The 12629-nt window shown below is 45.2% G+C and overlaps 1 protein-coding gene across 16 annotated transcripts; it reads left to right on the plus strand.

The window, feature by feature from the left end:
- Window positions 1-1461: 1461 nt before the first annotated feature.
- Window positions 1462-11660, plus strand: LOC100285928 (glucan endo-1,3-beta-glucosidase 3). 16 transcript variants are annotated; one of them, XM_020540586.3, is made up of 11 exons: window positions 1510-2510; window positions 2636-2704; window positions 2929-3040; window positions 3528-3680; window positions 3780-3933; window positions 4021-4062; window positions 4146-4217; window positions 5116-5428; window positions 5568-6899; window positions 10349-10376; window positions 11212-11606. In XM_020540586.3, the coding sequence occupies exons 5-11, from the start codon at window positions 3928-3930 to the stop codon at window positions 11393-11395; spliced, it is 1977 nt and encodes a 658-aa protein (XP_020396175.1). In that variant the 5' UTR covers window positions 1510-2510; window positions 2636-2704; window positions 2929-3040; window positions 3528-3680; window positions 3780-3927; the 3' UTR covers window positions 11396-11606. The 16 variants fall into 16 exon arrangements, with proteins under 16 accessions (XP_020396180.1, XP_020396181.1, XP_020396177.1 ...); XM_020540585.3 differs by lacking the exon at window positions 2636-2704 and having other exon boundaries at window positions 1510-1899; window positions 2345-2510; XM_020540584.3 differs by lacking the exon at window positions 2636-2704 and having other exon boundaries at window positions 1510-1723; window positions 1814-2510.
- Window positions 11661-12629: the final 969 nt, after the last annotated feature.

The raw sequence follows: 12629 nt of genomic DNA on the forward strand, positions 1-12629 counted from the left end.
TACTATTATTTTGATATATTAACATATATGTAGGTTCAACTCTCGTGGTTTGGAAAGGCCGTTTAGATGTTTATTGGTCCCTTTTGTCATCTATGGGCTTCTAAAGAATTATAAGAGAAGTCAATGAAGAAGAAAAAATTCTATGAACAAGGGTGAAGAGCATACTGTTGGAGGCAATGTATAGGTTCATACGACTAGACGAATGGTAAGACATGACAAGGACTATTTTCAAAAACATATCTATATGCATATGCTACTAATTGCATATATAGGAAGCTTAAACCGGTGTGTTGAGCCCCCACCTGTTGATGTGCCTCTTGGGAGCATACTTGATGGTGCAATTACAGACAAAGTTATGATCGTTAATGGTCCTAAAATACTCAGAATCAATCCCATTATTATGCAAAGATGATGTTGTCCTGACTCCATAACGCTATTCTCAGTGGTAGTTTCATCACACTATTTCCAATATTGCCATGTTAATAAAAGTAAGTTAAAATGAAGAATGAAATATGCTCTTTCAATAAGGAGTTTCATGTTACAATTTCATGGGCTAGCATGTGACTTAAATGTTGTATCTAAATAACCAATAGGAATAGATAAAATAGATGGAGATAAAATAAATTGCCCTTGATGATGGTTCCACACGTTTTCTAATACCTTAACAGGTTGACATAGTTTTCTAGTGATGAAACTAGTTTCAACTATTTCATAATAAATATAGTGTCATGCCATCAAAAATCCTATATGGCATACTAATTAATGTCATAAAATCTCTCATGAAACTTTCATTGAAAATGACCTAATACATCAGTGAGATTTGACGTATACACAAGCACACAATACTAATCCGATGCACGTGTATTGCTACAGATTCTATATGTATCATATGGATAGACTTTGATTTAATAAAACACAAAAATATGTGTCATGTTGGTTAGGTGGGTGAGAATGTGGAGCCAACAACTAAAGTTTGAACCCCATTTGTGGACAATTTTACCTTATTTTTGCATAAAACGGAAAGGAAAAGAGTGACCATGGAAATCTCTATCTCTACCTCTACCTCTACTATATTAAAACACCAGTTTTCTTGGTTCTGCGGTTCTACCGTTGTCACTTTTACAAAGAACTAATTATATTTTCTTGTAATCAACCTGCAGTCAGACAGATCCACATTTAAACATTTAATTGGAAAAAGCTAAAACTATATACAAATAAATATTCGAACTATGGTTGGTGGCTCTAAACTAATATTCACACCCACCTAACTAATAAAACACATATGTATTTATTTTGTTGATTTATAGTTTATACATTAGTGATGCACTGATGCACAATTTTCCGTGTCAGTCCAATGAGGACACTCCAGCCCATTAGGCCCATCAATGGAACCGAGAATATTGCCGCCGCGATGCTGGCTGTTGGTAAAAAGTCAAGTCAACCACCAGAGTGCTTTGAGATTGGAGATCGAAGGTTGAAGGCTGAGGACGGGTCGCTTGTGGGCTTCCTTTTCCCTTCTCTTCGCTTTGTTTTTTATCTTCTCGACAAAACCTCCAAGGCACCTCCGTTCCCCGTTCGTCCTCCACACCTGTATCTCTTCCCCATGGCCGGGCTCGGCGCTGGACTGGGAGCACGCCCTTCCGCGACCTTCTAGGCCGGGCCTTCTAGGACGGAAGGCTCCGGCCACTCACTGTCGCTGCCCCTCTCCGTCCCGTCGGCTCCGGTACGGATAGGCACGATCGCTCTGCCCATGTTCTCTGCATCTGCGTGCCAATTCGTAAAAAAATAGCTTCGCTGCCTGCTCTCGTGTCAGTGTTCTTCCCACCGGGTGGACATTGATACGAGATCATGTGCTAGGCTTCAGAGAACCGCGGCACATTTCGCGGCGCATGCTTACTGGTAAAGTGGTAAATTTAATTGTTGCACTGTACTTCTATCCAATTTATGTCAGTTCCACATACAGACATACTTGCCTTTTGTGCCAGTAATAGTTGAGTTTTGAGTGAACCTATTTTTTTACTTGCTTGGGTTGGTTACATGCCTCCCTTATATGTTTTAGGACTCAGATTGAAAATTAATTTTATGCCGACTCACGTGACATCGTGCTGTTTAAATGATTTTATTGCCACCTGTCCTTAACACTCTGCATGGTTATCAGACACTTCTAGTAAACAATACACTCATGACTCATCTAGTCATCTCCATATCTGTTTCTGCACATATCTAGTTTGCTTTCTCCTTGCTGTTTCAAGGTGCAACTATGGACCCATCGGGTGGCTTTGGATGGAGTGTACTGCTCTAGATAGTTGTGAAGTTGGAGTTCCTAATGTCATTGTCCGCGAAGGCATTTTTTTTGTGTGCAGGTTACAACTAAGGTCGTTTTGCTATAACTAGGCCTAACTAATCCTCCCAGTTTGCATTGTTGGCTTGTTGCCGGCAAATTCGTAGTGCCAAAACGATGCTTTACTGTGTCAAGCAGGCTCACATGGGTGGAAGATGAGCTTATGGAGGTAAGAAAGTATATTTTCTGGCACTCTATGCTGGTTTAAACCCACTTTTTTCTATGGTAGAGTTCTTTTTTCAATATCAATCTCGCACGTCGATCCAATTTTTAACGCTGAAATATGAAAAACAGTACCTGACATTCTACAACTGTCAAAACTGGATGGAACACTACCTGAACCAGTGTAAAGTGGTTTCCAAGGTAGTTTTCTACTTAAGAAAATATAAAAAAAACTAGTTCAGTCTCTAAAAATTCATAACTAATTTACTTCGTTTTTAAAATATGAAATCAGAACCATTTTCTAGAATTGTTATTTATCCGTTGGTAATCTATTTATAGTTTTTTAAATTGATTTATTCGTGTTCCTATTTTTTATTGCTCAAGTGGTGCTCATTATTTGTTTCAATTATTGTTTTACACTGAAGAAGCAGAATATCTCCAAGGAATGACTTGGGACGAGGTACCTAAGAGATATGAGTGGAATATCTTCAAGATGTTAGCTAAGGATAGGTGCGCTCGGAGACTAGCAATTAACATGTATGAACCATGATCTTTGTCTCTTTTTCTATTTACCCTTAACTCTACTGTATTGTCTTTTACTCTTTTGGTGTTTTTTCCTTCTATTCTTGTTTCTTGTGTGTTTAATCTCTAGCTTACCCTAACTTATTTGGGACAAAAAGGTTATGTTGTTGTTGTATTGTTTTGCACTGAAGGGGCGGTCTATCTGAGTCACCAGGTTGCGGGTTGTATTTGTGGGGGAACGTTTGCCTCGTTTTATGCCTTCCCCAGACCCAACTCATGGGAACCTCCAATGCTGGATTCTGGATTTCGTAATATTTGACTGTCTATCAGTTCGTACGCGTCTTCTTATGATAATCTTGTAGTTTGTGGGTTATCTACATTAAACTAATACACCAAATTCTCCGCAAAAAAAAAACCTAATACACCATGACCAACTTTCATCACGGGTCACATTTAATGATTCTGCTAACATATCAATACACTTCCACATTTGGTATCAAAGAAAAGGCCACCTTTGAGGCGTGGAAAGGCCGACCATCTTATGTTAGTTCAAAAGGATTGCCAGAACTATGCAAGGGCTTAATGGATTACTGGAACGAGAGCTGCTTGCAAACTTGTTGCCCATGTTCTTGACTTTGCTGGGACTTCAGTTAAGGTAAGCATATTCATTTGCAGATGACTGGATTGTTTTTCTAACTCAATTATTAGCTTCCTATAATTTAATAACGCAGTATTTGTTTCAATCTCATTCTAGCCATCCATTACTTCAAATGAAATTGACGCAGCAGTTCATGATATGATCATTGAGGCTGCTACCTATCCTTCTCCACTTGGATATCGTGGATTTCTATATGTACATCAGTAAATGAGTCTGTCAAGGGATACCTGATTCAGCTCCTCAGATGCAGGTTATGGATAATGAAATTTGCCTCCTCGCATCTCTATTCACTGTAGTAGCTAAGTACCATGGGCTAACCAAGTTTTTTCTGCTGCAGAATGGGGATATTATAAATATTGATGTAAATGTGTTCCAGAATGTAAGAAACCTCTCCTAAAATGTGCCACAGTCAAATTGGATGATGTTTCCCATTTGTAATTAGTTTGGTATGTTCCTGAACAGGGATACCATGGGGGTACCTTCAGAACATTTGCATGTGGACAGGTGAATGATTCTATCAAGCATTTTCTCAATGTAAGCCATTATTGTTGTGTGGTTCATTCAGTAATCAATAGCTGCCCTGATTTGTATAATGCACATTTTGCCATGTTTCTGTGGTGCGTGTATGTCTGGTTTTCACGAACATTTGTAATGTCAGTTCGAGTTTAAAAATCTCGGGTTAAAACTAGACCCTGGAAGCACTCAGTTTTTTAAAAACTGATTTATGAAATTGAAGTGGTTCTAAACACATCAGTTTATGTCTCAATTTACAGAAACTGAATTTTTAGTTTCTTAAAAACCAAGAAGGTAGTCTCCTCTAGCTAAAATCACTTTATAAAAATTAAGGTGGTCCAAACACCATTAACCATTTTTTTATAAATCAGTTTCTAAAAACTGGAGATAGAAAAAAACTGGTTGCTTCCAAAGAGGACATTAATCACCAAAACTCAACTAGGAGTCAAGATGTTTTAGCAAAAAAAATTATATCTATATTTGTTCACCCTAGTTTCTTCTTCAATGAAATTCTTGTGAAAAATGTAGTTTAAGCTCAACGGGCGCGAATATTGCCTAAAACATTTTTGGATCGTTATTACAGCACTAAAACTGTCTGGGGAAAAACAAGGGTTTAGCAAGGTGGCCAGAAAGGGGGGGGTCCACCATTGACATGACTTGTGCATATTTCAGTGCCCATTGTCCAGGTTGCTGACTCTCTGGCACACTGCTTTCTCCCCCACCCTGTGTCCCCACCGAATAGCAGCGGAGTGAGGAGTCGACACTAATCAGCTAATGAACCTTGAACCCTAGAAGGCACCAATAACCAAGAAACAAAGAGTCAGTAATTCACCCACTCCCAACCGAGCCCCGGAAAATCCCCCAATCCCAACGCATCTTTTGCCCCGACACCTCACCAACCTCGCCGACATCACTCCAGGACCAGCTCCATCCATCCAGCACCAAGCGGCAAGCACGCACGCTCCCACTCCCACGCCAACGCCACGCAGCAGAAATCAGCAATCTTGGGGGTGGGAGGGAAGGAGATTCCTGGAGAAAGCGATCGAGTGCGCATCAAAAGAAGCAGTCTTGGACGAAAGAAGCAGTCCCGGAGGCCGGCACGAGCAGGAGCAGGCGCAGCAGGGCACACTACCAAATCCCAATGGGGAGCAGGAGCGGAGGAGGGAGTGTCAGTGGCAGCTGCTTGCTACTCTTCCCCTTCCTCCTCTTGCTCCACCTCATCTCTCTTCGCTGTAAGTTCTCTCTATCTCCAGTCATCCTCTATTGGATTCGTTCTTGAATCTTGATAACCTTCGCCCGCCTGCTCTTCTTCTTGCTGGGTTGGGTCGGCAATTGCAAATGCCGGGTTTCGCTGACTGGTTGCAACCGCAGCAGGCCCATCGGCGGTGCTGGTGTCGGCGGCGGGGTCCGGCGAGCCGTACGTGGGCGTGACGATCGGCACGCAGGTGACGAACCTGCTGTCGCCGTCGGACCTGGCGTCGTTCCTGCGCGCGCAGCGCATCACCCGCGTGCGGCTGTACGACGCGGACCCGCGGCTGCTGTCGGCGCTAGCGGCCTCCGGCGTGCGTGCCATCGTGGGGGTCCCCAACGACGAGCTCCTGGCGCTGGGGTCCTCCCCGGCGACGGCCGCCTCCTGGGTGTCCCGCCGCGTGGTCCCCTTCGCGGGCGTGAACTCCAGCACCCCGAACGTCGTCTCCGCCATCGCCGTCGGGGACGAGGTCCCGACCGCGCTCCCGTCGGCGCTGCCCGTGCTGCTCCCGGCCATCCGGTCCCTGGCGGCCGCGCTCGCCGCCGCCAACCTCTCGTCCATCCCGGTGTCGACGCCGCTGCCCTTCTCCGTGGTGGTGGACCCGTTCCCGCCGTCGCAGGCCTTCTTCAACCAGTCCCTGGACAAGTCGTTCGTGGCGCCGCTGCTGGCGCACCTCGCCAACACGTCGGCGCCGCTGATGCTGAACCTGTACCCCTACTACTCGCTGATGCAGAGCAAGGGCGTGATCCCGCTGGACAACGCGCTGTTCCGGCCGCTGCCGCCGTCGATGGAGATGGTGGACCCGAACACGCTGCTCCGGTACACGAACGTGTTCGACGCGATGCTGGACGCGGTGCGCGTGGCCGTGCGGAACCTGAACGCGACGGGCGGCGCGGGCGTGCCGATCCTGGTGACGGAGACGGGGTGGCCGTCGTACGGGGACCGGCGCGCGGAGCCGTACGCGGGAAGGGACAACGCGGACGCGTACAACTCGAACCTGATCAAGCACGTGCTGGAGGAGAAGGCCGGCACGCCCATGGCGCCCGGCGCCGGCGCGCAGTCCAGCGCCTACATCTACGAGCTCTTCAACGAGGACCTCCGGGCGGGCCCCGTGTCGGAGGCGAACTGGGGCCTGTTCTACGGGAACGGCACCCCGGTGTACCTCCTGCACGTGTCCGGCGCGGACGGGTTCCTGGGGAACGACACGACGGACCGGACCTTCTGCGTGGCCGCCGACGACGCGGACCAGAAGGCGGTGCAGGCGGCCATGGACTGGGCGTGCGGGCCCGGGCGCGCCGACTGCACGGCGATACAGCCCGGGCAGGCGTGCTACCAGCCCGACGACGTGCGCAGCCACGCGTCGTTCGCGTTCGACGCCTACTACCAGTCCCAGGGCCGCGCCGCCGGCTCGTGCTACTTCCAGGGCGCCGGCATGGTCACCACCGTGGATCCGAGTGAGTGTCATCTCGCCTTTTTTTCTGCCTGCTCGATCGTCACCATCCGTGTTTATTACTAGTAAGTACATAATAATCGCGCTTCTTAAATGCCCGCCTGACAAAGACAAATGACTAGCGAGCTGTGCTGTGCGGAACGAAACTGCCCAGTAGCTTCTCGTGACAGAAGAAGTGAGTGGTGTTGGTCGGACTAGAGGGCAATAGAAACGTACTGTACGTTTTGGTGTGGGTTCGAGCAGTAGGAGCGACGCTATTGTCACGCCCAGGAAAAAGCAGGTGGTGGCGCTCATTCACCGTTCAGTATTGAACGCCCGCGGGGGCGGGGCATGGAAAGTTGTTGGGTTTGTCCTCTGGTTTTGAGAGCGCTAGCGCACTATGGGCTAGCTAGTTGAATGGAACAGTTGTCGATGGGTAGGAGAAATGTTTGCTTTTCCCTGTAGGTGAGCTGCTGCTTTTGGGGTCTTGCGGGAGGGAGGGAGGGAGAATATGGAGCTAGGTACGGGAACCCGTTGGTGGTTGCTGATCACTCGATAGATGGGATGACAAACAAATCAGATGATTTGTTTCCTGTACATTGATCTATCATATCTGTACAAAGAAATCTGACGCAGAGAGAGAAAGAAAATCCATGGCGTCGGAATCGGACCATCCGATTCCAATCTACTACTACTACTATCCAGCCATCCAGGTCCAAGCATTTCTCACTGGCACTCTGGCAGTGACTACCTTGCCATCAGTCCATCACCTTGGTTGGTGGTTTCCATTACGAGTGTGTTTGGTTTGAGGAATGAAGTGATCCATCTTCTTCTCACTCCTCACTTTTTTTATTTGGTTTGTGGAATAGAATGGGTTGATCCATCACCACCACATTCCTCATAAGCTAATAATTAGTATATACATGAGGAGTGGGTTGATTCCACCAAAATTGATGGAATGGACTTATGATGCATCACCTCATGAAGCATAGAGTGACTCCACAAACCAAACACAACATACATGTAGCAAAGCTTTTGGTTTGGTCACGTAGGTAGGAGAGGACGAGAGAAGCACGCGCAGCGCACTACGGTGACGGAGCCGAGCTGGATCTGGCTGTAGATTTGTCTGGTGCTCTTGCCGGTGCCAGGCCTGGACGATTCCTCATCGTTTGCTAGTACATATACTTTGGCGCCACGGCTGTACTGTATAAAAAAGAATCAGTCGTCTCCTTTTCACATGTGAGCTTCCTGTCCTGTCCTGCATGCCAAGGCCCCAAGGGTGGCACATTGCCGTCCGATTGCACGCCTCGCATCACTTTCACCATGTCTAGCACGCGGGAATGAATGGCTCTCCTCTTTTCCTATGGATTTTTGGCAGACACAAATAATTTGGCTGCGTTGTTTTTTCCTGCTTCCTTCTCATTCACACCGGAATCGGGAAAAAAACTTGAGTACAAATTGTTTTCCCCCTCATCTTTCGGCAAAGTTCAATCATGGCTCATGGCTCATGTGGCTGCGGCGTGCTCGAAAGGCTAAAGGTGAACCGTGATGGGAGATCTTTCTGCTTGCCCATCATTTCCTTTCGGATGCTGCTCTGCTGCATCGGTACAAGTTTGCGTTCGCCAGCTTTCAAATACAGCCGAGTGTAACTGGGCATTGTTGTGTAGCGAATGGTGGCCACTCTGGAGATCTAGGACACGTTCGGATGGTTGCCAGTTGCCACATTTTTACCATACCTAGTATGTTTGATTACTGTTCGTGTTTTAAACAAATCAAGACTAACAGTAATTGATGGGGGGGATTGGTCTTTGTCCTGTGGACACTAGTCTTATCTGCAATGCAATGGGCTATTGGCCACCACAGAGCTGAGAGCATGTGGTCAGGAAGTTAGGAATTTTTGTTGTTGTTGCAGGAGGTTAGGCATTCTTGGCATATGAATCACAACACTACCATGTGTCACAAGGTCTATATATACCATTAGTCCATTGCTTCTATCTTACATATATATATATACTATCCAGTTGCCTGTGCTTTTACTACGGTTTTTATATATTATATAAATAGGTATTGAGATGTTTATTCAAATATAATTATTGTTTATTTCTAAACACTAAGATATATGTAGTCTGGTGGTTAGCTCCAAATTTCTAGAGTAGGGGACGTATGTTCAAATGATCGCTTTGCACTATTTTTTATATAATTATTGTTTATTTCTAAACACTAAGGTATGTGTGGACTGGTGGTGGACTGGTGGTTGCACGGGCGCTCGGGTACATAGGGCAGTAGATGAGAGCGTGATGAGCGTTGGGGCCAACAGGGCGACGCTGAGTCGAGGGGCGTGTGGGGCGGGCCCAGTGTGTCAGCGTGGGGTGGAAGCCGTGTGTAGGGCGGACCCAGTGTGTCAGCGTGGGGTGAAGCCGTGGTAGCACCAAGTGTCCACCTTCCGTTCTTAATAATAGTAGGGATAGAGAGAGAAAATGGCAAGGGGGGGGGGGAACGGAAAAAGGAGAGTGCAGACTGGAATCTCTTGGATCTGGATGCAATGTGGGATCAAGACAAAGTGTGACCCATGCTAGTGGCCAACTGGAGGAAGTGCTGGGAGCATGCAGCATTGTCTGGTATGAGAACAGTATTATAATTATCTGGACACATGCCTACGGAAGGCTGATTCTCGATCTGCTGTTTTCCTCAGACTGCTCTAGAGTACCAGAGCACGTAGCCTTGCTCCAAGGGTACCCTAATGTGGATGAATGACGGTCGAACACTGACTCTGGGCTGTACGCGTTTGGTGGTTATGTGCTCAGGCAACACTGGGTGGAAACCTCTGAATATAATCTGAGTGGTCCAGGATGCTCATTTGGGCCTTCTGCAGTTTTTTCAGTACCTAGTGCCATTTAGATCGTGTTCTAATGTTTTTGTCTGAAATACCAGAACCTGTTCATGCGTTTTGGACCGTGAGTTCTTTTTTATCATCAGAAAACAACTTCCCGTTCTTCAGGCATGGTTTCCCAGACCTGCTGGCAAAGCTCTCGGTTTACTTTGCAACATGGTATGATGTTTCTGTGGTGGGAGGCCAAAGTTTCCCCATGCTACAGAATTTACATGGGCTCCGTTGTATAGTCATGTACGATCCACTAACGACGGTCGTTCCTTTTAGTGGCCCTGAGGTCTCTGAGCACCATGTGAACGGCAATATTGTACCCGTTTGATAATCTACAGGCGTAGGTTATTTTGAATTTTTTTTGCCCAGCTTTTTTTTCTTAGTGGCTTTGGAAAATCATATTCCTCTACCTCTAGGATTTTGCTGTGCGTCTCTGTGTTCGAGGCCCATAAACCTGTCGGACTATTTTTTTATGTTCGCATGTTGGACCGTACACGAACTTCGCGTCAATCTTTTGCAGATATCATTTAAAAAGTTTATATCTCCAACATCCACTCTGCTTTCCTAACAAATGGATATCTTTTGCTGCGCAGGTCATGACAGCTGTTTATTTCCTGGAAGGTAAACTGCTGAAACTTCTCCTTTGTGATATCCATGATACTGTCCTGTTTATATATTATTGCCTATGCTTCTTAAGTGTAAAAGATAATAGTACTGTGGCAAATAAAGATAAACTGTTTACTAGTGGTGGTAAATCATTCATTTCTTACATTTGCTTACAATCTAGGTATGCTGTGCAAACCCAACCACCTTTTGTAACAAAATCTCCTAAACCTTTGTTTTTTATGAGCTTGCAAGAAGCTCCAACATCAATAAATTTGGTGGGGATCCCCACCCACACACTCAAAGAAACGTACATAGAAAGGAACCATACAGACCATCTATTATTGTAGATAAAAGATATATGTCGCAGCTAAGATTACCTTGCAGTGGACATTCCTGTTTCAGAAAAATTGTATCATGGACCATAACCATAAGGTCTGTTTTAGGGGATGTTTGATTTGTAGAGACTAATTTTTAGTCCCTCTATTTTATTCTATTTTAGTCTCTAAATTGGTAAATACATTTTAGTTTCCGTATTTAACAATTTAGGGACTAAAATATAATAAAATAGAGGGACTAAAAATTAGTCCCAAAAACTAAACACCCCTTAGAGCTTGTTCGGTTAGCTCTTAGTACATGTGGATTGAGTCGGATTGGATGTGTTTAAATCCTAAACAAATTAAGCTTCTATTTAATTTTTTTCTAATCCCATCCAATCCATATGTAATTGGAATAACCGAACAAGGCTTTAGTGATTTGTAAGGATATCTGAATATGAAATGTTAAACCAGATGCTGCATGTCATATATCACACCACACTTAAGCTGTGCTAATGCTGGTCGTCATCATGCAGTAAGCTGCTGAACAACGCCACTGGATCCGGCAACACGAACACATCTTCGACACCTACAAGTGACGCTGAGGGATCTGCGATATGGAGACTAAGAACTGGGAGGGACAAAGGGCTGTTGCTCTTCCTTCGGTTGGTACTTAGCATTGCGGTGGCTATCGTGGTGGATTCGAACTTTTGGACATGACAAGAGGTTGCTAGCTGTATAATAAACTAAAGCCAGAAATTTTGGGTGGTATGTTAGAGGAGGAAGGAAGGAGGTGGGCGGGGGATTGGGTTATGCTTAGTGATTCTTTATTGTTAGATAAGCATTAATAAATTGCTCATTTTTCTTCATCTGATGAAATGTGTCTATAATTTGTTGAAATGTCCCGATATTTCAATCTGCTGGGTTCATGTCCATACAATAGTTTTTTTTATCAAATTACTGTAGGATTGGCCTACAGTTTTTTTTATTCATTTAGGGCTAGTTTGGGAACACTAATTTCCCATGGGATTTTCATTTTCCCAAGGGAAAATGAACTAATTTCCCTTGGGAAAATGAAAATTCTATGGGAAATTAGTGTTCCCAAACTAGCCCTTAGGATTTTTTATATGTCGGTCGGTATCGTTTACATTCGGGATATTACAGATTTCGCAGCCAGTCTAACTGCGTCCGCTGCTGCGTGCTTCATTCTGAAACAGATTAGATGTCCATACAACAGTGCTGACCGATTATGTGTATTTTCAGTTACAGAGGCCGAGGTATTATTTTTATTATCTTTTTCGATAAAGGAAGCTTTATTAAATTTTTAAGCTAATATATCAAGGTGATACAATGATGTATTGATGTGGCCTCCTCTCGGGTCTCTTGGGTGACCGTAGAGGGGAGAGGAGCCTAGAACCAGGGACAGATCTGGGACAGATCTCAGGGTGTAGGAACTATGGCTAGGCCGACGGATGTAGTTACCGTGGCTGGCAGCTTGCCGAGCCACGATGACCAAGACAGTCTCGCCCAACTGCAGGGAGACTTTATTCCTTGATGATCCTTAATACAAACTACGGTCTACCTTTATAGTACGAGGCAACCTCCTTAAAAGGAACTAAATAACTTATTCTAGAAGTAAACTAATGCATCTCTTATTCTGGAAATAAACTAATGCATATCTCCCTACAATAAAAGCTTTCCTACTAACCCGATTACTAGCCACTTTTCTGATCACTTTCCTTGCTTGCTTCTGCTGCTCCTTGGCTGGATCCTGGCGCCGTCGCCTCTGGTATTGGCAGCCCACAAATGCATCACTAACATACAAAGTCTTATAAAACACTTCTAGCTTCTGCATAACACATGGCCTAAAAAATAACACACGGCCTAAAAAAGGAAATACCATATGGTACAACTCAAGCACTAATGACAATCGATCCTAAGGCTAGATTGTCAC

This window comes from Zea mays, chromosome 7 (assembly GCF_902167145.1).
Source record: "Zea mays cultivar B73 chromosome 7, Zm-B73-REFERENCE-NAM-5.0, whole genome shotgun sequence".
NCBI lineage: Eukaryota > Viridiplantae > Streptophyta > Magnoliopsida > Poales > Poaceae > Zea > Zea mays.